The sequence below is a fragment of the Corvus moneduloides genome, chromosome 1, assembly GCF_009650955.1.
Source record: "Corvus moneduloides isolate bCorMon1 chromosome 1, bCorMon1.pri, whole genome shotgun sequence".
In the NCBI taxonomy this organism is placed as follows: domain Eukaryota; kingdom Metazoa; phylum Chordata; class Aves; order Passeriformes; family Corvidae; genus Corvus; species Corvus moneduloides.
In genome coordinates this window covers 69,395,402-69,422,537 of record NC_045476.1, presented here as the reverse complement: position 1 = coordinate 69,422,537, position 27,136 = coordinate 69,395,402, and the positions used below count along the sequence as shown (strand labels likewise).

The following is a 27,136-nucleotide window of genomic DNA, read 5'->3' as shown; positions in this document are numbered from 1 at the left end:
GTACTGTGCCTAAAAACAGGCTGAGCAAATACCGGTTTACAAGGGATTCATGGTCAAGGTGCTGAGTGAATTGCTGGCTGAAAACGCAGGTCTCAAACAAAAAGAAGTGAAAAGAAACCTTGCTAAGCTCCCTTAGGGAAAATTGTAGCAACCTCCCCTCTGCATAATCAACAGCTGCAGAAGGAAAAGTGTTGCTCATCTGTTTTCGTACCAAGTGGAAAATATATACTATATGCATCATGGAGATGGAGAAGGGCTGTAACAACACTATAGATAGAAAACATTTATAAATGGCTAGTTGGATGCTACTTTTCAGGTGAAGAATCAAAGAAGTAAGAAATTGTTGCAGAAAAATGCCAAAACATGCTTTAAAAATTGAGGAGTAATGAATATACTCTCTTGTGTCTATACATTATGAATGTGGAATTAATTTATATTGCATTTCAGCAATGTTATACTCTACTTCACACTTAATTATACTAGATAAATACCTGGAGTGAGGAACACATTGCTGACACTTGCAGCTAAGAAAGTCTTTTGTCATAAAAATAAGGACTACATTTTTGCAAGGTGGAGACAGCTTTAAGTATTTGCACAGTTAACCCAATCTCTACTGCTATTTCTAAGTAGGCTATAAACACCTTACAGTCCCAGTGGCTTTACTCCTTACACACCACCTCACATTAGTGAAATCAACCATTTGCTGCACCATTTTTACCCTGGGCAGGTAAGCCAGGTCCACGTTTCTGTCAAACTAGGTCATGCGGTTTTTTTCTCTCTGTTCCTTTTTAGTACCTCCTCAATCCATGGAGGTATCCCTCCACATTTCATTGGTGGCGTGTGCAGCAGGGCAGGTGAAGCAGCTCCTCTTCCTCCCTGCTGCCGTGTCTCATGGGCATGACCTTCCAACACGTGCCCTAGCTCAAAAGCAGTCCCCAAAACTTGGAACAGTTTGTGTAGGACTGCTTTTTGCATTTTGTATCCTCATTTCAGTAGGTTTCCTGGTCCGCCAGGGTGGAGGGATATCCCAGGTAATGGAAAACCTCCAATAACATCATCAATGGTACAGCTCTTAACCGAGAAATTGAGCAGATGCTTTCACAGGGCCCCTTGCAAGCCATCGTATCCTCTGACATTAGAGAGTTAACTGCATTTGCAGTATCATTAACCCCACCAATCCTCTAACAAAAAAACCCCAAAAACCAAAGTGCTCTCACACAGCTCAAAAGGCACTGACTCTAAATATATTTATTGAATCTTTACAACCTAGCAGATCAGGAACAAATCCTTTCATGCATCTTAATGCCTTATAAAGATGCACAAGGATCACGCACATGCAAGTTATTATTCCTTTTCAGGTCACCTCTAGGAGCAAGGGAGGTGGGTGTAGGCATGGCCTTCCCTTGTGTTCGGTATTGTAGACTTCCAAGAGGGCTAGGGGTAGACTCGTAAGTGGGAGGGAAGGAGCAATTGGAGGGGAAAGGCAGTTTTTAGAGACTTCACTGTGCATTGTCCCCCAGCTCAGTGAGTGACATGTGATGCAGAGCAGGGCCGTCGCGCCTTTCCATCATCCTGCCATGCTGCTTGAGAAGGGAGAAAAAAAAGAAGGCTCTGCATGCCTTCAGCAAGGAGGCCTGGATGTGCATCTTTTGTCAAGGTGTGGTGCACACCGCTGCCTCCAAGCCCTGTCAGCATGCCTGGCCACGCCACTGTTGTGGAAAACTTGGAAACCGCAGAGACTGTTCGTTTCATTGTCCTGGGAAGTGAAGCCCATAGGAGAAGGCTGCTGTTTTCCAAAGTAACCCTACTAGGAGCAATTACCAAAAATAGAAGATAAAATAAGCATGTGATGAGGTTCGTGTAAATCTCAGATGACTATTTGAGGATACAGCAAAAGAGCTGACTTGATGCATTAAAATAATTTTCTCCATTCATAACAGATAGATTATGGCTTGAATAAAAAATAAAATCACCATGTGCAAGGTTTAAGTGTGCAACAGATAGAAACCAGCTCTCAAACCTGACACTGAAATAATTTTGTTGTATTCTTGGGCTTGTTGTGCATCTCTGTCATTCCTTCATTGGTGGGAAGGATTTGACCCCACAGACATGGACTCAGACACCTGGTTTTGTTGGGCCTCTTGGTGACAATTTTCAGTGAAGAGTTCCACTAAAGAGCTCATAAACTGATGCAAAGGTGAGCTGGTGTTTACCTCTGGCAGGATTCCCTGTTGTAGAAATGTTTAGAGCTCAGTTTTGATATGATATATAATATGCCACTTGATTTGGAACTGCTATCTTTTATATTATACAATTGCACTTATTTTGTGATAATTCTGTAAACACTCTTAGAATTAATATCCATCAAATTAGTAACTGCCCAGGATAGTACTTAATCCACTTTTAATTTGAAAGAGAGTATTAAAAATCTCTAAGTAAATTTTACATTACTGGCCTCTGGGTTTGGTCGCTTTCCCAAAGACATCATTTAGAGTGTTATTAGAAGCTAAATAGGTCACTGGTAGGACAGCTCTTGTCCATTGGTTGACACTGAGTTGGCACACAGAATTGCCGGGTTTTGGCTGACTAAAAAGAGGGCAGACACTGATGGAGAATGAATGAATGTATTGAAATCACCCCAATTCAATCTGCAGCTGGCATCTCTCTGCAGCAGCCACCCTCAGGAGTTTGCTTGCAGCTCTGTCCAGACATCCCGCTTGAGAAGTCTACAAACTCAGTAGTCTCCTCATGGGGAAACAAGCTCAGGTATCTTATTTTGGGATCACCAGAAACCCAGCATGGCTGGAGGATAATCACACCAAGGGAACATGTTTTCTGCCTTTCTCCATACTGCTTCTATCTCCATTAGCTCCTTGAAAACAGCAGTATGTGTCTCCAAGTCTAACCACGAGCCATCCTTCTCAGGGAGAAGTTGTTTGCACAAATACTACATAAGAGAAGTATTGGGTTATTTGTCGTGCTTGAATGCTCCAGACTTGGAAATAGATGCTTCACCATCAAGTAGGTCAGAGGTGTCCCCAGCTCATGGATCAAAATGATAAGGTGGATAGGAAAAGGAAACAGAGGGTTTCACAATACATGGTTTTAATGGATGTTTAGATTGGCTGTAAATGTGCAAATGCATGTTTGTTTAGAGTTACCAGGATATGAATCAAATAAAAATAGGAATGCATTAAGGCTTAAGAACCTCTTGGGAAGGAGCAAATTAATATTTCTAAATGTAAATATTTTGACCCAACCTATTAATCATATTCTCATGCTACAGTGGGAGAGATTTGAGTTAGATGTGGTAACTTGTCTTCTGTTTTCTGCAGGCACAGAAAACTGACTGATTAAGCAGTGCTATTTAATTCAAACATTCCAGTATTACACCACTGGGTTACTGGGTTTTCGTGTAACAAAAAACTTGTTTTTCCCAGATTTTCTGGTTTTGATGTGCGGTGCAGCCAGCAAATTCCAAGTCTTGGTATTTCTTTTAATGTCTTTACTACTGTGAGAAATTGCTAGAGATATTAAGTATATGTCTTAATTAAATCAGTGAATTTCCTCATCCATTTTTCGTCTTATCATTACCATGGTCTTACGTAGCTCAGATTTTTGGACATGGGTGGTGTTTAAAATGTTTAATAGATGACTAGAAGATGTCAGGACATTACAGGCATAAGCAGCATGTTATATATTATTAAGACACGTCATTCAAAGACATCAACATAGTCTTCTGTCAATTTTTGAGATACTGTATCATTCTATAGCAGTTGATTTTTTTATTACAACATCCTCCATTACATTATATTTGCAAATATAAATCTAATGCTAAATATGAAATGTATTTGCAATGATTGATCAAGTTGTCAGAACCAATGATAATTGGAACAATTATCTCTTCTAACAGATGTACCTCCAGAAAGATGATAACAACAACTTTGTTTGGCTCTGTCTAGTTTTTCTCAAGAGTGTTGCTAAGCCAGAGGAATCACCTAGAGTTTGTGCAGGGATAGTTCCTAGCCATGGTATTCAAGCATCATAGTTGTGGGGAGAGTGTGTTTACCAGTTCCGGGCCTGCCTCTGGTGCCCCCGGTAGAATTAAGGTCCATTCTGATTGTCGTTTTCTCTGGCTTCATCTTTCTTTTGCGAGTAATGATTTATGATGTCTACAGCTCCCTTTGGGTAGCAGAAGCCTTGGAGCACATTCTTGTGTTTACTTTGTGCTGTTAATTAAAGAAAGTCTATAAAATGAACTCATCTGCGTCTGCAGTGGGCTCCTTATTTCTGTGGAGTAGTCCAGGCTGTGGGTGATGGCTCTGTGACCCATGTTGCTTTGGCAGTGCGTGATGGCAAGAGCTGGAAGTGTTTAGACCAAATCATTATTATCAAATGCATTTGGGCTTGTAAAAGAGGCCTTGCTGTAGTGTGGTGGACCAAACTGATGGAATTTCCTTTTCCCATTGGTCTGAAAAAAGCACAAGCCCATGATACAGAGCCTTCTGCTTCCTCCATTTCTGCCCTACAGAGCAGCTATTGTGGGGAATATAAAGACTTCTCTTCCAAGGAAGTAGTCTAACGAGGTTTATAACACTTGTACATTTACATTTTTTATATGTCCCCAGAGATGCTGCAAAGAATACATTTTACAAATGCTAGAACAAATAATGGAATTGTGAACAAAAAAAAAAAAAAGAGCATGTCAGAGCTGCATACTTTGCCAACCTTTGTCTTGAGGAGAAATTCAAGGCGAACTGTTGAAAAGACTCCTTTTCCTGGGCTCACTTGCAGTCATTTGGCATTTTAGCTGTATATTAGGCCAACCCTCTTTCTAAAAGTTTTGATTCTTACAGAATTTACAGGCAAAGAACAGCAGTAAGAAGGAGAATAACAGTAGCTATATCTGGCAATAAAGTGTTACCAAAATTTTTGTCCATTTAATATCTTTAAGGTCTCTCTAATTTATTTATTTATTGAGTCTTTCCTGGGTGCCTGTCAATGTATGGAAAGAAGACAAATTTCTGCATTTATTGAATATCTTGATGTGGTATAAAAGATATTTTATTTCCATTGTCTATCTGACTGGCTGTTAGCTGACTAACAGTAGACACCTCTGCCTCTTTCTGCCTGTTTTTTACTCTTTATCAGAGATGCACAAAAGTACTTATTTAACTTACTTTGTGCATCTCAGTTTATCAGCTAAGAGGTTAGTGAATTGTACAATAAAAGTACTGGTACTGAAAATTAGGTTAGAGATTCTCTTGGGATAAAGGATGAGACATCTGGAGGTCAGGCCACATCATATGAGAAGATAAGAACGAAACAAGAAAGTTTCAGAATTGGGCTTCTATAGATCATTATTGACCATTGCAAGTAGTAAAATGTGTTGCTTAGCTCCAGTCACTATATCAAATCACATTAATTTTACCACAGCTCTGAAATCTCCTTCCCAGATTGCCTCTCTCTTATACTGTCCCCTGAAGACTTCCCCTGACTTTGAGGTGACATGCCGATTTCCCATTGGAGTAATAATTCAAATGAAATCATGTCACGGTGACACCAGCACAATTAAATCATAAATAAAGGCCATGACATGTATTTCTAAAAGCTATTATGAAATATACATATATAGACATATTACATTACATTGTTATTTAAAAGGGGTGTTTTACAGCTCAATTTAAGCCAAAGTAGATTGCCCATATTTACTACCCTTTCTTTCTAATCTCAGGGTTTAGCAAACATGAGCCTGTGTTACACCCTCTATTATATAGATAGGAAGACTGAGTGTCATGGGTTAGCAAGCATAGTCCCGGAAGGGACGTCCTTGCTAAGGGGTGCTTACAGTTTCCTCTGGGACCTGATAGAACCTATCAGCTGGCCAGTTTGAATATGGACAATTCTCTAAGCCACTTAAAGTTGTGACCGCCTCTGTGATCCACACTTAAGAATAGGCAAACTCCCCCTCCAAGCTCTCTCTCGTTTCCGGCACTGGGACAGGTGGCTGCGGGCCCCGTGTGGGGGCCAGTGGGCCCGGCCAGGCCCTGCTTGGGCCAGGCCGGGCCGGGCCACGGCCATCCTGGAGCCGATGGACCTGTTCCAGCCGTGGAACCCCCCCCACTGCCTTGCCGTGGGCAGCCGGAGCGGCTCGGCTCTCCCCCCTCTCCACTTCGATAAGAAACATTCAACATTCCAGCTGCAAAGCTGCAAGGCCGAGGTGAGAGTAACCCTTTTATTGCTGTGAAGAGCTGAAAACCTGAGGGAAGAGAGAGAGGAGATGCTTAAAGCTGAAATTCTCTTGTGAAGCTATGATATATCAGAGTATCCTGTTGTAACTCCATGAAGATCTGGGGGGTGGAGTGTTCAACTCGTGAGCAAAAGCACCTGCGCTGAGATAGGCAGATGCTGATGCAGCTGTAATTTCATGAGAAGTTTGGACAGGGAGAGATGAACCAGATGAGGACTTTTGCTCCAAACAGGAAAGGAGAAAACCTCAGTCCCTAGAGATGAACCAGATGAGGACTTTTGCTCCAAATGGGAAAGGAGAAAACCTCAGTTCCTAGAGATGCTCCCAGAGATAGTCCTAAAGATGAAGATGATGAAGACCCTTTGCTCCCAGGGAAGGAGAAAGGCCTCTGTTTTTGTTTCTGAACGGCTCAACCTTAAAATTATACCCCAAAAAACTTCAAGAGTGGACCCTCGAAAGCAGTTGCGGGAAAAGCTGCAAGTCGGGGGAAGGGACTCGCACGCAGGCAGAGAGACTCCTCTTCCTAAATGGACTGAACAATATTTGGAAGTGGGCGGCTGTCTCGTTGTGATAATGTTCTCATAGCATGAGCAAGAAGAGACTTCTCTTTCTAAATGGACTGAACAAGGTTATTATGGAAGTGGTAAACAGACTGAACATCTAAAGGGTTGTCTTTTCACATTGTCAGTGGGAGAAGGGAGGAAGGTGGGAGGAGGAGGAGAGTTCTGAAGGTGGTATAATTTTTTTTTTTCCTCTCTTAGGTCTGTTAATAAACTTCTTTATATTCTTTCAAGTTTGGTGCCTGTTTTGCATTTCTCCTAATTCTTATCTCACAGAAGATAAACAGTAATGAGTATTTTGGACCAAACCACTACACTGAGATATTAAAGGTGACTTACTCCTGGTCAGACAGCTGGGGGCATGGGAATTTTTTGACTCTCAAGCTCCTTAACTCCTCTATCTTTTCCGTTGCGTTGATATGTTTCCATACTTCCTTATTTAGCTATAGACTAGAAGTGATCTGGGCAATCCTTCATTAAATCTAGAATCCTACCACTTCTATTCCCACTAGGGCTGTTCTTCAGATTTTACAAGCATCTTTACCGTCCCAAAAGTAACTGAGCTAATTGAAGGTCTTACTGTATCTGAAGCAGATTCTATTAAAATTAGACATGAAATTGAGTTTGTAGGAATGCAGTTACTGGCATTAATGGACATGAATTCTGAGGGGCTAGAGGCAGCCAAACCACACCCTGTTCCCAGCTCAGTAAAGAGCAGCATGTGGCAGAAAAAGAAGGGAAAAACACTCGCACAGATCTTCTCTGGGGAATTGGGAGTCTGCAAGAGACATCAGCTGGTTCCAGATCCTCAGGAAATGGCTTGAGCGTCATTTATCGGCATGTAAATAGTGCAAAATAATCCCGTGCCAGATGCCATCTTTTCATACAACGTCTAAAACAGGAGCATTAGTGCCATTTGAGAACGGATGTCTCTGAAGGAAAAGCCAGAATTTGCACCACAACACAGGCTCGAGACACACAGCAAATGTGGCATCTCGTGATGACGCATGTGACGATGACGTTGTGGGAGTGGAGCACTAACTGATCTCGACATGTGAAAGTTTGGGCTCCAGGCTTACTGTTTTGAAGCTTGTCCTTGTTTCCTAATCCATGTGACTATGTTTTCAAGAGTATTTAATTTCCTAGGCGAATATTATTGTATTTTTTCTCTATCTCTGAATAATGAATGGTAAGAAATCAACCAGATTGAAGTTACCACAAAAATAAGGAAAAAAACTACCCATGTGGTGATGACCTGGAGATTCAGTTCCTACTGGCAAAGGCCCAGGGGAACTGAGACTCTGAGTCCGTGGGGTCTTAACAAGGGGTAAAGTGGAGATATGGAGAACAGCAGCTGAGACCGCACATTAGCCTGGCACATGTTGTGTGTCAGCAACATCGATGGACAGCACAGGAATTCAGCACATTTTGGCTCCATTCCTGCAAGAGTTTAGGCCCACACTTAAGATGCACATAGGAAGAGTAATAAAGCTTGGAGTATGCAAACAACATTATGGAAGAGAGGCCTTTTTTCACCTGGAAACAGCCTTTGCTGCACAATTTTTTGTGCCTCAGAATATCAAGCAGTGGCAGAGTTAAATGGAATCATATTAACAAGCATGGATAATCTCATCATCCAGGGCAGGCTGACAGCAAAGCAGCTCCAAATACATGCAGCTGAGTGAAATGTTCCTGCAATTAATTGGATTTGATTAAATTTCTCATTTAATGGCTGGAGGAAAAGAAACAGACCAAAGACAGCAAGCAACTTTCTTGCTAACGTGGAGCTTTGCGTAATAGCTGTGGAACACCAGGTTCTCCACTGCATTACATGGGGAAAGTGTTGCCCTGGACACAGGAGCACAAGAACCCAGTTTCTCAGAACCATTCTCTTGTCCTGACCTTCTCCTTTTCTGAAAGAGAAGATGAAAATTTTGACTCCCAAATAGCTGTTCTGATGCTGCTGCATTTCCATTAAAAAAATTGAAACCATTTAATTTTTGTTCCCAGGGAGATGCAAAACCAACTTCAAGGCCTTGAAAGCTAAGGGGAAACAGAGTTGTCAGTTTTCAGCCAGCTTTAGATTATGATCTGTGAACTTAGATGGGGCACAGTGCTACCGATCCCATCCTTGTCCTTCCTTTTGTAGGGTTATGCTCTACTCAGAAACACTGAATCTTGATTAAAATCTCTTACAGCAAGGTCCTGAAAAATCCCTAAGTAAAACAAGTAGTTGCTTTTACCATCTTGCTAAAATTGTCCCTGACACATGGAGGCTTACAAGGATACAAATTGGGTCTGGTTTCAGCTTAATTTTTCATTGTATGATCAAACTATGTTACCTGTTGAAAACTTGATTTATTTTATACAAATGGCTTGAGTCCTTTTTAGTGCCTCTTTGAAAGGAACTAAAAAGAGCGAAGGAATTTTCCATGGAAACCCCAGAGCATTTTACAAATATCCCAGCTGTGACATATAAAACAGCTTTTTCAAAACTCAGTGAAAGACTTAGTGAGCTCTGTTTTGCATAGTTTTCCATCACAGGTAACACCAGTGGCATAACAATGGTGGGAATTTACTATATCTGCTAGACCACCTGGTTTAGGTAAGATTTGCACATCATAGTGTTTAATGTAAGCTTTCTGTCACAGGGGTCCTGCTGCCTCTCCAAGAAGTAGCAGTTGCCTCTACATGGCGACAGGGAGGCCAAGCCCTATGCACAGCTCCTGGTGGCTCAGGCATTACGAGGTCACTGTCAGTAGACTTACTTCCTGAAATATTGAAAAATTTCAACACACAAACTTACTTTATGTTGGACTGATTTACAATACCTGAACAAACTGATTTACAATACCTGAACAAATGCGAATTAAGACTGGATCAGTGGGCCATGGCCAGTTGTATGAGGCTCCATGAGGCTCAGTGCCAGGTCCTGCCCTAACATCACAACAACCCCAGGCAATGCTACAGGATTGGGGAAGGGGTGCTGGAAAGCTGCCCAGTGGAAAAAGATCCTGGGGTGCTGCTCAACGGTGGCTTAACATGAGCCAGTGTGTCCCCAGATGGCCAAGAAGGCCGATGGTCTCTATCAGGAATAGTGTGGCCAGCAGGACCAGGGCAGTGATTGTCCCCTGGTACTCAGCACTGGTGAGGCCACACCTCGAGTGCTGTGTTCAGTTCTGGGCCCCCTCACCACAAGTAAAATATTGAGGGGCTGGAGTGTGTCCAGAGAAGGGTAATAGAGTTGATGGAGGGGCTGGAGCACAAGTCTGATGAGGAGCAACTGAGGGAGCTGGGAGTGTTTAGCCTGGAGAAAAGGAGGCTCAGGAGGGACCTTATCACTCTCTGTAACAACCGGAAAGGAGGGTGTAGTAAGGTAAAAGAGTCAGTCTCTCCTCCTAAACATCAGGAGACAGGATGAGGAAATGGCCTCATATTGTGCCAGGGGAGGTTGAGATTGGATATTATGAAAAATTTCTTCAGAAAAAGGGTGGTCAAGCACTGGAACAGGCTGCCCAGAGAAGTGGTTGAGTCAGCATCCCTGGAGGTATTTAAGAGTCATGTACATGTGGTGTTTAGGGACACGGCAGTGCTGGGTTAACGGTTGGAGTCAACAATCTGAAAGGTTTTTTCCAACCTAAATGGTTCTCTGAGTCAGAGAGAGAAGCAGCATCACAGCTCAGTCTTGTGTGCACATATAACCACATAGAGTCAAGTACCTATACACACATCTGCATGTACATGAGTGAGCACACTCCACCACAGCTCCTTAACATCAATGCAACTTTTTCTCTGTATGCAACTTTTTTGTATCACATATACATAGATCATCTAAAACCATTGTAGGATAAGAGAACTTGCAAATGACAAAAAACCCCATCCATTATTTTCTTTCCCTCTTGGGTTCTTATGTGTGCCAGTAAAGCAAAACCCAAACAGCTACGAAGCTGGTCACCCTGTAACTTACAGTGGTGGTTGTTAAAATGCTGGTCTAAATCAGCCCCCACAACTGTACAGGAGTGAAACTCACAGGGGATTGTGCCACATGCTTTACCCTTTGCTGCAATAACTAATACTCCCCTTTGGAAGGTTTCCCAGGCCAAAGGGTGGTTTGCTCCTGCATTGGCTTAGCAGGGCACTGGCAAGCACTCCAGGGGTACCCTGGTTACTTCAGCTTTAATCCCCACCTTCTCAGCAAGCAGCCCCCAGTTGAGCTCTCCAGAAGGACATGCTCATTCTATACTCCTGCTGGGTCCATGCTTTATTATTTGTCTTTCCTGTCTGGCTGCTTTAATCATTGCCTCACAGCTTTCAGGGTTCACCTTTTTACAACCACCCGGGCAGGCAGGCAACATGCAGCCACACCCAGCTGCTTCTAGGCCAAAATCTGGCAACATCTGCTGCCTGCCAAGTGCTGGTACACTGGCAGGACTGCTCCTCCTGGATGTCTACCCACTAAATTTGTGGTGAAAGAAGTGCCTTCTCTCTCCCTTTCGGCAGCAGGTCGGGGCACTTCACCAGTATGGAGATAGATATTATTCTATCACTGAAATGCACCTAGACTGGAAAGAGCTATGCTGGCAAGGATGTGCCTTTTTTCCCTCTAACATTATGGGTAATGCCAGCCCATACAAGCAGCATAAGCTAAAAGCATAGTTTAGTGTTCATCTGTTTATTCTTCTTGATTGCTGTGCAGCAGCTCCCTGTCCATTACAGAAGGTACCATTATCCTTTCTTCACAGCCAGGGATTTACAGTGCACGGATTTAGAGAGGAATCCAGGCCACGCTGAAATCCACAGACGAATTCCGAGGCCTGACCTTGGCAGGGGTGGGATTTCACCTAAAATGACTTGTGTTATGTACCATGCAGAAAGGCTGTGGCATATTATGGGATTAAAGACTAGTTTGGGGAAAATAACCTGTTAAAAACATACGTCTTTTTTGAAAAAATACACACTATGCAGAAATAAAAAGCTGTTTGGTTTCACCTTAATTTAGGTGGTGATTTGTCAACATATTTCTTCAAGAACAACTAATAATAAAGTGGTTGTTTTGTTACATTTTGCTATGAGATTGTTATCTTTCGTTTGAAAATGCTTTTCTGAAATCTATGGCACATTGCTACTGCAAGAAACACCTGAACTTACTCTTGTTTTCCTGGGTGAATGTAAGGACAATTGAGTTGAAAAGGTCAGAACAAATATGTGTTACCTCAGCTTTTCAACATGTAATACTCAACTTTCATTGAGTATCCAAAGTGAAATAATTCAGACTTTCTGCACCATAAGAAATTATCAGCATTTCTATGCTCCTAATTTGGAGGTGACAAAGTTCCCCAGTCATACTTTTTTCACCTTCTTCTCCCAGGCAAATAGAATTTCTGTTTTTCAGACAGCTCTGGCAGTGTGTGGCCCTATGTGGGGTTTGGAAGCTTCATCCTTGCTTTGGCATGGGAAGGATGCCTTCCCTATTCTACCTGGTTGCTGGCTCTGGATTAATCTCTCAGAAACTGCCTGGCTAGTGCTCACCCTTTGCAATGACACACCCACCACATACAGTGACAGGGATGTGGGCTAGACCCCTTTGGGTAGCTGGCACAGCCAGGCTTGTCTGGAAGTAATGAAGGAAATGTAGCAGGCAGGCCATGTTTCTTGATGAAGAGGTCTGACCATTATTCCTTCAGGCTAACAACTTATTTCATATCAGTTAGTGCCAATCTGGCATCTGAGGGGCTGTGAGAGCTCTGCTGCTGTGAGCCTGCATCGGATTCAGGCAGCTGACCTCGAGGTGAAAATCTCTCTATCCCATTATACACCCCCTGAGACACCCAGGCCCCATCTACTTTGTTTTCTCTGCTCCCTGTCATTTATTTTCATCTCTCGTTTTAATCTCCTTAGCGTGTCATGTGTGCCCATCAAAGAGATGCTTTCTGTGCAGTCTGGCAAGCACATTAATAGGGTTCCTTCCTCTCCACGTCTGGGTATCAGCAGTGTTTCTTGGCCACTTGTCAAATATTTCCGTAAAGATTATCTTTCAGGGTGTTATATAATCACATTAACAGGGCAGACGTTAAATAGAAGTGGGGAAAAGGTGCTCAGAGGGACTGGGGAAAGACTAGTTCTAGGAAATGGTTCAGCTCTTTCATTGCAAGGAGAAGGCAACCAGGGGCAGAAGATGATTGCTGTATTTGTTTCCACACCAGGGCTGAGAAAGAAATAAACCAAGCTAAAGGTGATTGACTTTAGCCCTGTTAAAGCTAGGATGCAAATATTCTGCAGAAATGGCCCAGAAATGTTACTTTGCAGGTAAAGGGGGGTAAAAAAGCCCTCAGGGTTATGCTACAAGAATGCAGAGCAGCTGTGAAGAATAAACCTTGTCAGTACAAAAAGCTTTATTCATTAGGAAAGAATGACCTTCATTTTTGTAGGGCAGATCTTTGTTAGGGCTTTCTGGACTACTGTGGTCCCTTAGTGAGGCGTCTTTCCACATCTGGCTTTGCACAACATGTGCCTGCAGAAAGCGAGGTGCTCCTGAGGCTGTCAGTGGCAGAAGCCCATGGGGCTGGTTGCAAGGTTCAGCTAGAAGACCCTTTTTTTTGGTTTTTTGTGCCTGAAGAGATCAGCTCTATTCAAGGTGAGGAATGTCAGCTCTGATTCCTCTAGTATCGATCTGTCCACAACTCATTAGCTTATATGTAAACTTTGGATTTTAAATAAACAGCAGTATACCCTGATTTCATATCATATCATGTATCTGAATATAAATATGTTTTTGTTCTGAACTGGAATTCATGACATGTTGAGGGCAGCTCTGCTTTTTGACACTTAAAAATTCCTTCTATCTTTGGTAGATAGGCTCCAGATGTTTTCTTCTCATGAAGTAAGTCTTGCATCTGGGTCCTCTTCTTCTCCAGCTACCTACCTACTTATATTCCTTATGCTATGAATTAGCTCTGCAGGATCTTGCTATTGTCTCTTGATGCTTTAAGAGGCAGTTCTACAGTTTGATGCTTTATTCCAGATACTTTGTCCAGGTAGATGAATGCCAGTATATTCAACATTGCTGGCTGTTCTACTTGCTCACTTGAGGAGAGGTGAAAAAAAGACAACCTGAGAAAAAAAAGTGGAGGATTTAATATGATTTTTTGCTTGTGCTGTGCAATTTGTGTTGCTGGAAGTTGCTGATAGTACAAAATTTGCTGAATTCTTGGTTAAATATTAACATGTGGAGGGTATCTGTAATTTCCATGTGACACTTGATACAATTCCTATGTATTGTCTGAGGTCTTTTTGGCAACTTTTCTGCTCCACCAACTGTTGCACAACATCTAACTGGAGAATTAACTTGCAGCATATGTTATCCAGGCGTCTTCAGTGGTGTAGGAAATTAGACAGTTCTTGTACTCTTATGACTCTGTACACCTGGGGGTGCAAAGGGCCTCGACTTTTGGCCTGACTCTGTCCCACCGTGGCTCTGAATGTCACTCCTTCACCATTTCCATGAGGTTTGAAGCAGCACTTTGTACACCCCGGGCATTCTGCTGCTTGTGCGTTGTACCTAATGATGTCATCTTAAGGTGACTTCCAAACTGCCCTTCTGCCATCTCTCTTCCCCATTTACAGTAGTTTCTGATTTGGGAAGAGTGCTAATTAAGGAGGGGGTTGGTGGGACTATTAGGGGATGAGTTTGAGAGAGGCAGGCACAATCAAGATGGGGAGAGTGCTGTCAGCAGAGGCCTGGTAGGAGCTGAACTTTATACCCTGGGGCACCAGAAGTGGGAAGGCAGAGAAAAACACCTGAAAAGACAGGAAAAATATAAAATGCTAAAGGAAAATGATGCTGAAAAGGAAGGGAAGGGCTGCAGTTGAGAGTCCTGCCAAATGACTGCAGTGCAAGTTGCACAGTTGGTGTTGCTCTGAGACCAGCAAGGACCCAGACACACTATGGTGTCCATCCCATGCAGCCAGGAGCTGGTAGCCACACAACATGGAAACTGTGCCACAGCTGCCAGCACTTGAATATTGCAGTTTGGCATTAATTTTTGTTATGTGATTGGATTATTCTGCCTAGAAAATATGTTTTTCCTAATTAAGCAGACATTTTTTTGGTGTTGTCTGACCTGGCTCTTGATGCCAAAGATATCACAGGATGAATACAATTTTATGTATACCATGAATCAGGATAGTAAAGAAGACAAGGAAGTACTGACCAGTCCTGAATCCTGGTTGCTCTTCTGCATCATTTCCAAGTGGGAGGGCCAGGTTTGCCCCTGGCTCAGTCTGTGAAGTATAAATGAAAAATTTAATATAATATAATATAAATCTGAAAAATCTTTTTCAGACTTTCTTAGTAATGTGATATATTTTTTGCTTGCTGGGGGTTTTTTGCCCTTTTTTTTTTTTAATGTGGCCAGCTTTGGAAATGTTATATGCCTGAGTACAAAATCACACAAGTCAAAGATAGAATAATGAAAGTCACTCTTTCACCAAGCTAATGAGATAAAACAGTCCAAGGAGGAGCTTGTTAATACAGTCACAGGAGTTTTGACTTGGATATCCCCTCAATCATCTGCATCTAGCAAGTCTGTGTTTCATAACTCTGTCTGTGAAGACTAAACATTAGATTTTGTGGGCAACCACAGAAGCCTTTTAACACAGGTTTAATTACAAAGCCCAGAAAAATGGTTTAGCTCTGGAAAGAAAGTAATAAGCAGCACTTCAGTTGAAAGAGGCCATTTCATAGCTGAGAAGAAGCATACACAAAAACTTTTTTATTATGTTAGGAAGAACATTAGAATAATGGATGCTGTTGTTTTTATGTTGTGCATTGTGATTAGTACTGGAGAAAGTACTTAAGTATGTTTAGGTCATTTGCAATAAGGAAAGCACTTATGCACATGATATAACTTTATGCAGGTATTAAAATCATCTCTGGTCTCTAGAGGATTTACTGAATCAAATTCAGTATTTATCAGTAAATTGTATTAAAAGCTACTTTCATATACACACAGCTTGAATTCTCAAAACCAAATGTGAAATAGAAATATTTCCATGGTTCTTTCATTAAATTGCATGATAGAGGAAAAAAGAAGAACAATTGTAAAGAGAATAAAAACAGTTCCCTGTAGCATATTATTAGCTTTTGAGCGCAGATAAAGAGCTCATGGGTAATAATTAGAACAGGACAGTACTTACTACAACAAGAAACAGAAAACCAATATGAAAGGGTAAAAGGTGGGGGTTTTAAACCTTTGTCTTGGGAAGCTTTAGCTGATTATCCTGTTTGCTATCTGAAAAGTGTCTTAAATTAGGCTTCTGTCCAACCTTCAATGCATCTTTGTGCAGCTTGAAGAAATACTTGGAGTGTAGCAGTATCATTTACAATAATAAAGAACCACTAAGCCTGGCACTTCAGAAACTCAGATCCCCCTCCCTCCCTCTCGAGCAGTTCTCCATCTTGAGTAACAGCCCTCTAAGTGTTATTAGTAATGCGAGTCAAGGCATTCCTACATACACCTGGATTTCAATCTTTGCAGCTTCTACTTCAGTTTTCAAGGGAAAGCATTAATGTATAAAGATGCCCTCTGACAGATTCAGGGCATGACTCTCCTACATCTCTTGAATCAAGCAGAATAATACCTGTTATGGTGTTATTCTCAAGAATATGAATGTCAATATCAGCACCAAGCAGCCTGAAGGAAAGCAGAGACCTGGGAATATAGGAAGAGATCTAAGCAAAAGCAAGTATATGGGTTAAATGTTATTTACAAAGCAAAGAGCTCAGACAGTCCTTGCTATAAAGCCACCATTTGGGGAAGTAGGTCCAAGCTTTCTTGGTTCCTCCTAAGTTTTTCTTCGATTTTGGAAATGCGTCTGCATATACATTCTGACCTTTTAAATCTCCTTGAAAAGGGGAAATTTTGGGTTCAATGATGAGTCACTACGTGCCTTTTTGGTTAAAAAAACCAAACCAAACCAACCTCCCACCAAACTTTAAGGTAAATAAAGAAGCAGGTTACCCAGCACTGAGCACAGAGGGCTCACAATTCGGAATGAGACAAGAGTAACACAAAGTACAGCCAGAAGAGAGTCAGTGATCAAAGTTACACCTCCTTTGCCTGTATGTTTATGCATTTGTTGCAAAACATACGGCTCAATTCTTCTCTTGTGCCTATATAGGCACGAGAAGTCTCCATAGTAAACAGAACAATACCAGAGAAAGCAAGGAAACAAACTGGGCTATTTATACTCGCTCTGTTACAAATATACTGCTTCAACAGCTTGCCCAGATTAGACCTAATTGTGTATTTATACTCTCTGGGAGAGTAGTTCAGAATAATTTTGTCTCTTTTCAGAAGATGCTTATATAATGCAATCTGTATTAGTAACTGGATTCTATACATCCTATTACATGCATAACTTAATATTAATTACTTTGACCTCTGCTCGACTGCTGTGTAAAGGGACAGGGGGCTTTTTCCAGGAACATAATCCTTTTAATTTTTCAGGAGAAAATAATTTTGGTTAATTTTATTTCTCTCCAGTTATTGTAACATTTGTCTTGTTCCCAGGGTCCTTTTATTAGAGGAAATGATCCTTCTGTGTGAGCTTTTTTTCCCTTAAAATCTCCCCACAGACTTTCTCTCTACCAACAGACAGAGTAGAAACTCTGGCACACTGAAAAACAACAAAAACTCAGGTTCCTGCAAGTATCCTGCCAGTCTGTGGGCAGGTGCAGAACAGCATGGCTGCCTGCCTTTTCCTCGGGGCAGGCAGGGGAAGGAGGTTGCTTGGTGCCTGTTTCTGCAGAGGGAGGATTTAACTGGTACCAGTGTTTGATGTGGAGCAGCACCCACGTTAAGTGTGACTGCAGATTTGGCAGAGGAGAACAGTTCACACTGTGCCAGAAGACCCACTCTCTGCTTCTTCTGCAGCAGGTCAGAGAGGCAGCCACCTTACTGATACCCCAGGCCTTCCTGGCACTGCTATTCCCTTTTCCACCTTCCTTCTGCCTTGCCTAATTACAGTGTGAGCTCTTCAGGGCAGTCTCTGCTGCCATGTGTCCAATGCAGTGGGGCTCTGATGTGGGTTAGGGCCCTGGGGCACTGAATGCAGTGGAAGTCATTAATAGGTTAAGAGAGAAATTTTGAAGTATGCAGTAAGGATGGAGAATGTGCAAAAACCCTGAAATTCCCAAATGTTTACTGACCTGAGCTCAGAGCAAAGTGTTCTTTGAAATCTTTGAAAGATCTTGACTTAATACTTTGATATTGCTTCTTTTTCCTGACTAGGACTGGTGGGTTTGGCAAGTCACTCTGCTTCCCTCTTCTCCTCCCTTCTCTTGTTATTCACTGACAAATCCTCTGAATGGTACAGGGGTTTGGCTTGCAGGGGAGAGTGTCATCTCCAGTGAAGGAACTGGGCTGTCCATCTCCAGCAAAGGAACTTCTTCACTGACATCCTCTGGAGGCTACCAGCCTACAGGATTACAGTGGAGCAGACACTTTATTTTACAGGAAAGCAAATGTATTGACAATATCGGCGATTCTCATATTGAATTCAACCATTAAAAAGAAACCTAAAATCAAAAGGACATCAAACAAAAACCCCTGTAGCTAAAACCTTTACAAATGATGGCATCAGGGCAGAGGCTTCTCTCACCTCACAGGAGGAGAGGACAGGGAAGGTGCTGCATTGCAATGAGTGTGTTACGTGCCACATAAGCAGGCACTCATCTGCTGGTACCCATGAGGGAACTAATGTTCCCTTATTTCCCCATCCCTCCACTGCCAGCTAATCTGTGCCTGCCCGTCTAATTTCCTGGCAACTGTTCTAATGTACAGGCTAATAATGTTTGCAGCAATCCTGGGAGACATCAGTGTGCAGGCTAGCTATGAGGTTGTAGGGTCCAAAGGAGGATTAATTAGGGGAATTGTGACATCTGGATAGGGGGAGCTTTTGAGAAGCCCTTCATCCAGGTGGTGTGAGTAGTTCAGATAAGCACCTAAACATTTCTGTGAAGAACTAGGATGCCATCCCTAATTGAAGTTCAACCGCTACTAAGTCCCCTTGATGATTTCTCCTCCTTTCTTCCTCAGAGTATCTTTTTTGTTGTTGTTTCCAACTATAACTTAATGAAAACACATTTGAAAGTAAAATTACGGATTTCTCAGGGACTCTGACCCTTAGGGGCAGTCATGGAGATACTGCAGAAGGAGCTGAGTACACAAGCTCCTGTTAATTAGAGCAGAGTGAATGATTCATAGGAAATAATTTATTCAATTAATTTAGCCTCTCTTTCTTTTGCAAATTATCTATGAAAAGTTTGCGGTTTTATTGCATTCAGCTGCTAGACAGCAGATTATTTCTCTGCATGTAGTTGACCCCTATGTGGCTTGAAATGTAAGGTCTGGCTTTTAGTTTTTTGGTGGACAGGGGTACTGGAGTTAGTGTTCTTCCTTGATTAAACAACTGACTTTTAGTATGTGCCTTGAAAAACTGATGTTCATTTTTACAAATGTAGAGGTGACCTTCCACGAATATTATTAAGCATGGCACAGAAATATCTCTGCCAGTGAACCCATTTACTAGAACAATGATCTGGAAAGTCTGTCCAGCACTTACCCTCCAGTGTCCGACATGGTGTGTCTTTGTGGAGCCTTCCCCTCTGGCAAGCTCAGGGAATTTTCACTCTTTCTCCTTCACCAGTCCTGCGCAGAGTCCTTTGCTTAAGCTTCTCTCCGCGTGGAGGCAACCTCTCCAGAATATCAATGGTCTGATCAAAGCAGCCATGAAGCACAGTTGTTAAAGTCAAAGTCATAAAATTCATTGCCAATAATCTGATGCCTACTTGCTGAAGTCCTTGTCAGCAAGGTGGGTATTTATTCACTGAAAAGCATTCATGATGCTTACCATAAAGATTACGGAATACTTCACAAGCAGGACAAAATCTTAAACAGTGCCTGTAATGACCCTCCGCCACCAAGCAAACAGCCCTGCTCCATAACCTTGCAGCATTTCCCTTTGCCTGACTTCCACACAAAGGATAAACTAAATTGGCACAGAGCTTGGGTGTGGGCAACTGAATTTGCATATATGTCTGTCCTGATTTAGGGCAGGGTCGTTGTCTCCAGCAGACTTCTGCTGCCCTTGGAAGAGGGACGTGCGGAGAGCCTGACCCATGGCAGGCAGGCTTTTCTTGAGATGCATCCCAGCATGGGGTTGTAACTCTGAGCTCAAAGTAACACGAGTTTCAGTAACAGCTTTTCACACTCCATCAGAAAGCATTTTTAAAGAGGGATGGTACTGCACGAAAATTAATGCATGGGAGCATTCTTGTAACAGGTGCATAATATTTCAGTAATAGGCTTTTGGGATGTTTATTCACTTGCCAAATTCATTTATCAGGTATTGGATCCAAAGGATTTCCCAACAGGATATCTGCAGAGATTAGTGAGCTAGGCAAATGTGCTTTGAACAAATACATCCTTTCATCAGGCAGTCATTTGGATAATTCCAGCATCAACATGCTCTCTGCTGGAATGGGTCTGCTGGTAATTGCATTAACTACTTTTCCTGTGGTCGTACGTATGTGTGCCTTTAGATCCTACAAGGGCAGAGTTTGGCCTGCAACCTGGTAGTCAAGAGGTACCTGCCCATCTCTGCCTGCACAGATGAAGTTTTAGCCAGCCCAGTCTTGCCCAAAGTAACCTTTCTTGCCTGGAAAGACCTGCTGCATCAAAAACACCCAAATAACTTTGCCAGCACAGGTTGACAATACTTTTTTGAAACATAATTGAGGAAAAATTGCCTCGAAGACGTACAAACATTGTATTTCAAAGTATTTTAGAATAAAGTATGCTTCATTTTCATTTTCTTGGTTTTTAGTAGGTCTTTGATTTTGTTTTTGAAGTTGAAAGTAAAATTAAACTTGCTTTTACCGGGAGAAATTTTTCATCTGATTTTACCCTTGAAACTTTAAATAGATTGTCATTTTGATGGAGGACAGGAATCAATACTGAAATAAGAGGAATTACCATGGATTGAAAACTTCAGAAGTTCATCTCTAAGATGACAAGTCATTCAACAGATATATTGGAACCCATGTTTTATTATCAGATTAATGGAGAAATAGCAAAAGTTTTGTTAGTCTCGTTCCAGCAACTAAGTGGCCCATTTCTTTTCTTATCTGCTGTATCCTATAATATTTCTGGTATTAGACACTGCAGTAACTAATCATGGAAAAACTAATCAGCTTGGCTTATTAAATGGGCAATTACCTTTCAAGAAAGGATTTTTTCTCTTTTTAGCTGCCTGGTGTAAGAAAATGAGTCTCTGTTTGAGACACCTGAAGTAAAGAACCATCATTCTTCCATTGATTTTTGAAAATGTGGGTCACCATATATAATGTACCAAGCTTAAATCCTGTAATGACTTAAATGTGGTTGTTCTGTGCCTTGAGCTGTAGAAGTACAAACAAAACTGAGGATTTAAGGGTTAGCATATGACTTTTCAACTCAGTGTGTGCTTTTTTGTCATCTTTTTTGAGCCTTTTAAATTGTAGAGTGCTGAAGGAACATTCAATAAATTTATTTTTGAGTATTCCAGTGCTTCCCTGCCTTACGAAACCAAATCTTACCAAGCCTTCAGCGTGAAGAGAACCAGGGCCATGGAGACAGCATAAAAGCAAGAAGGACTCTGAGAAACAGAAAAGGTGAACAAGAAGGGTGAAAGTGTTTGGAGATTTGGGAAGGTGGTCTAACATGCTTTTGGTTTTCTTTCTTTTTATATCTTTTTTTTTGCTTAATTTTCTTTTTCTTTTTTTTTCCCCAGATTTTTTTTGTTGTTATTTGTAAAGCATAATGTTTTGCTATGAAAAAAATGGTACTCTCCCAGCAACCTCTTTCCCTTGTTTGCTTACCTTGGAGGTCACTAGCTGCTCACACACGCTATTGAGCGGAGGACAGACTTCTTGTGTTCATTACAACAACACAAGAGCAGATGTCTCAGGCTGTAAGCCTCAAGTTGAGTTCTGCAGGCCCCAGGAATGGTGAGATGTGATACACATCTGTGTTTTGGGCTTGGCCTGCTCCAAGGATGCGTGTCAGCTGTGTGCTCCACATCTGAGTTCAAGTCCACATTCCCCGAAAGTTCTGCTCGGAGTTCCCAACCACAGGCATTGCATGCGCCCACCTCAGTGCATTAGAAATGGCGTGGGAGGGGGCTGACAGCCTCTCACACACAGATTTGCCATGGTGATTGCACAAGCAGGTAGGACATCAGCACCTCAACCTCCCCTGCCAGACAGCCCGCATAGGGCCATGATGTCTTCGCTCATCCCACCACAGTTTGCCCCAATGTCCCTGGGCCAGGTTGTCCTGGGGGACCAGGACATTGTGCCCCACATGCCCAACCATGAGTGACTGGTAGGAGGCAGTAGAGGAGGATTCTGGCAGTTGTCACGCTCTCCATCATGAGCAGGCTCCTCTGGATGTCTCTGGCATGGAAGCAAGAGCATGCAGGAGCCCTTCAGCAGTGAGGAAAGGAAAGCCAGAGCGCACTGCTGCTTTCTGTCATGGAGAGGTTAAAAGCAACTTGCCAACTGACAAGCAGCAGCTGCAAGGAAATTTCCCGATCACCACCATCACCCCTTTTTTTTTTCCTTTTCTTTTTTTTAATGACAGCAACATTTTAATCAGCTTGGGTTGAGCATGAAAATCTGAGTGGGAGGTGGGAGGAATATCTGGGGAGGGGAGGAGGAGCAGAAGAATGGCTGGGTGCTGGCATATGTCTGAGCTGAGGGACGGTCTCTGCCTAGGAGGACAGTTAACCTGCACAAAATGTTCTGGCTTCCTGCCTGTATCAGCCACATCATGCTGCTCCAGCCTTTTGTGCCAGATCCCCGAGATGGTGACTGTCACTCTGACAGAGGGAGAGAGAAGGAGAAAAGATAGAAAAGATGAGGGGGGGGAAAAAAGCAAAACAAACCCATAAAACCACCAAATCTAACACCACAACCCAGTAATAAGTTTGCTGTCAAGCCCAGGTAGAACAGCTGTATTTTTCAGAAATGAGCAGCAGTGGAAAAGTAGCAAGCCAGCTGTGTGCTTCTGCAGAATAAATCACGGTTGGACAGAAGGCCTCGGAGAGTAAAGTAAGCAAAGCTCCACAGAAAATGGCTATGAACATATAGCATTTAATAGGGAACCTGAACTCAGAGTCTAGCTGCGAGCAAACCACAGCTCAGGCTGGGATTCCTTTTTTCCTCTTAAATCCAGGTGGAAGAAACATACTGATTTCTAGAAGGGAAAAATGCATTGTCAGAAATGCTCTGATAACACCTTTGTTTATACCCACAGACTTTCTTATAAGAGGGATATTATGACAGCCTATTGACCAAAACTGCCCCTGGCCTTGGGTCAAATTCCCTGATTTCCTTAAGCCAGGGCTTCTGTCACCTCCTCCATTACGAACTTCTTAAAATCTTCTGTAGAAGGCTGTTATCTCCCACAGATAAGATGCTGCCTTTCCAAATTATTCCGGAAAGCCAAGTGGTTGCTCTCCACCCCAACACTTTACATGTGGGAGTTGACAGACCCATGTCATTACCCAGTCCACAAAAAATCTTTTATTATTAGCAACACAAATGCTGTTCCCAGGTTACACCACACAGCTCTCACATGCAGCTCCAGCACCAGTGAATTAGCTGGACATTGTCAGTGCAGAGCAAAAATGTTCTCCATTGTCCTCAGATGTCTTCTCAGCCTTGTGGCTTGAGTTTGGAGCTGGCAGCTCCCTTGGCAAAGTCCGGAGGAGGGACTGCCTGTGCCCACTGAATGCTGGGGTGGGAGCAAGCGGGAAGAGTAGCTCTTCAAAGCATGGGGGAGGGTTACAGCTGATCCAAAAGTAGTGTTCAGAAGTGAAGAGACTGCTGGAAAGGACATCTTAATAGCTAAAAGCTGTGTGTGACTTCACTTTGAGAGCTGGCTGCTGATCTCATAGCTTGCACTCAAGTTGTGCTTTCAAGCTGTTCTCCAAAACCACTTATATACTTAAAAGATACTTTCGATGGAGCCCGAGATTCTCCAGTAGCTTGAGTTCTAAGGGAAAACACCAAATACAATGAGATTCACGTCAGAATAACACATTATTCCAGGATATCTGAAGATGAAGGAAGGTACCTAAGGTCATTCAAATGAAAGCATGTGAGGTGGGGAAGCTTGAGCATAATTTCATTTATTTTACTTAGACTTATCACAGAAAAAAAGAAAAGCATCTAGGGACACCTAATGTGATTTTTAAAATCTGCGTAAGCCACAAATCAAGAAATTTGTTGGAAACAAGTACACAAATGGTTTAAAGTACACATTAGGTGCATATGGACCCACAGCTGCTCTTATTCCCACTGCCACCCAAAGTACAGGTCTTTCTGTGATACAGCCTGTCACACAAGGACTGTGCCAGATGTCTTGCAAAAACCCTCTCAGCACCTCCTCTCCTGTGCTGGCAGCTTCTGAAGGGCAGAAAGAGAGAGAGTGGACAGGGGGTTACAGCAAACACCTTCCAGCTGGCTGGAAGCTTTCATCTGCCCCAAATGGATGTAAGGCTACTTGAATAAGCTGTGTATTTATCTCACATCTCCTCAGAGAATTCTAGAAGTGACACTGCTGTACCTCAGTGGAAAGGCAGCAGAATTTGAAAAAGAAAAAGTAAACAGAAGAGCCTAGTGGATGGTTTTATAGAAGGTTCAGACCTTACTGCTTTCTTACTATATATCCACTGATATCTTGCTGTAGGTAGTCATTTGTGATGCAAATATAGCTGTGGTTGTTTAGGTGCCAGGTTAACACCATGCATTATATGGGATGTAAAAGTTGGAGGGAAAAAAAAGTAATTTCTGTGCTTGTTGCTACTTGCTTAGGGTTTACGTGTAAAGAATCATGAAAGATGTTGTTTTCAGGACCCTGTTTTCTTCCCACCTCTCTACTTTTGGCAATATTATCTGTGTCAATTTTGTTGTTCAGCTACCTCTGGTGGAAAACTTTTTGCAGGCATCAACATTAAAGGCCCTTCAGGACTTACCTGGATGTTTTAGCTCTTGAACAAAGGCTCCCTTTTCTCATATCTGTTAATAAAAAATACAAGCCCCTGGAGCTTTTAATAACTGTATAGATATTAGGATAAGTGAAAGATGTTAACAGAAGGGGGGATGCTTGTTGGAGCATCTTTCACTGTGAGAATGTTACAGGCACCTCACCCAGCAGTCCTCCGTGTCCGCCTACACTGAAAAAGCCTTCAACAGTAGCGCAGGCTGGGTTTCCTTGGTGCACAGATGTGCTCTGATAGTGGCCACCTCTGAAACCAAAGGTAGAGGGAGAGTTCTGTAGGAAGGTGGCACCAGTTGGGAGTGGCATTTACTGCACCCACTCAAACTCCATCAAACTCAGTCCATGAGTCAGGCATCAAGATCAAAACAGTGACCATCTGGTCCCTGGAGAGAAGTTGCTCATCCTGATGTGGACACAAATCCTTCTTGTATTAAACACCTGCCTTAGAATGCTGTGTCTCACTCCCCACAGGTTGCCCCCACTCTGGGCATTTTGCCAGCATAACCAGCTGACTCTGACTTAAAGCTTCAGTTTAAGGTGGATAAAGTTTTAGACAGTAGGATAAATGCCATCTCTGGTTTCTGAACAGTTAAAATAACAATCAATTATTAAATAATGAGTGTTTTGTCACACTGGCCTTCTAGCAAGTCCTGTGGTCAAAACAGACTGCAGCAATTAGCTTTTCTCCATCTCCCTGACAGAAAAACAGTGTATCACATCATTTAATGGATAACATTGGACATCCAGAAAGAGGTACTGATGCAAAATGAGCTTTGGTTAAATCATGATAATTGGGTCCAGCACTTACTGAGTTAATGTTAGACATTGGAAAAATCTGCATTTTGAGCAGGATGAATTTAAGTGTGGCATTAAGTGTGAATATCCCATAAGAGGTGGTGCACCTCATTCAGCTGATGAGGGACATAAAATCAGAATTGCCCCCAGAAGTATATGTAGCCATCCAGAGAGCAGCTTTTAGATAAATACCACTTGAGAACATGTTTCATTGAGACACTGGATGTGTCTGAAGGAGGATACACAGTACTTGTAAAGCAGAGCAGAGCATAACACTGCCCTCTTTTGTGTGAGACAACACATGATCACCTGGCATCCCCAATATAATTCCTGGGAAATGCTGCTTCTATGCAGCTGGTAATAATATCAGTCTCATATAGAGGTCCTTTCTGCACTGGGGAAGAGGGAATGAGGTACGTACTTTTCAGCCCAAATAAAGGAAGAATTATGAGTTCAATTTTACCTGTGCAAATTATTTGAGAATCAGGTTAGGCAGGTAGACTTGCTGGCATTGGGAGGGCAAGATTATCATTTACCTGTAGCCCTAAAGAATTAAAGCACTTTGCTCAAGAAGGACCCCAAAACGTGAATGTGTATGCTGAGCACGTGCTGGAGCTCAAGTTTGTGTCAAGCAGAGCTCTCTGTCTGAGGGTGGATTTGTACCATGTTCACGGGCTTTAGAGAAGGCAGGAGCTTCTATTATGAAACAGGGGTTTCTGCTGCTTGTTAGAGAAGTGTGTCAGCTATGATGTTTCATGTGTGATTCCATGCTCATATTAAAGGCCTGTTTCTTGGCAGTCATTACAAAATGAGCTGAAGTCCAAGTCTGCTTCTGAGCCCGAAACACCGCCAGTGACCAGATCAGTAACCTTCTGCCAGCTCTCACTGGTTGTGAGGAGGGAGGAGGGATATCTTCATCACCCCTAGTTCAGTCATCAGAAAGAATGAACAAAATAATCATCAAGATCTTTGGCGCATCCCTTCCAGGTCCACATTTTTGATGCACCAGCAATGTTCTTGAGAGGGTCGTGTATTTCCTTTGGAGTCTCAATACGCAGCAAGAGGCAGGAGAAATGTTTTCAAGGCAAATGCTTTCTGATGGGCCTGCCCCTGAACTCACCAGTCAAAAGCCATTTGTATGGAAATGACACTAAAATTGCTATCCTAGAGCTGCATCCAACCTCAGCTTCTGCCAGCAGAAGATACTGGGTACCAGATGGCAGAAATCCTACCCGAGCACCAAGTGGTTTAAACTGCTCTTTTTGCTAGGAATTTAAATAGTCCATATGCTGAAAGTATAATGCTCGGCTGCACCCTGGCTGCCTAGTGGAGGCCTCTGCTGCCTGAGCTAAAAGAGATGAGCAATTAGCTCGTAGCAGCTTGGAGCTTGTATCCTCCGTACGTCCCAACGTCAGGCCGTGCTA

The 27,136-nt window shown here is 42.5% G+C and overlaps 1 protein-coding gene across 1 annotated transcript; it reads left to right on the top strand.

Moving 5' to 3' along the window:
- The first annotated feature begins 1,693 nt into the window (after positions 1-1,693).
- LOC116442362 lies at positions 1,694-10,411 on the top strand. Its single transcript, XM_032105231.1, is given in 3 exon segments — positions 1,694-1,798; positions 9,909-10,020; positions 10,023-10,411. Coding segments are annotated over 3 exon segments (606 nt in total).
- Positions 10,412-27,136: the final 16,725 nt, after the last annotated feature.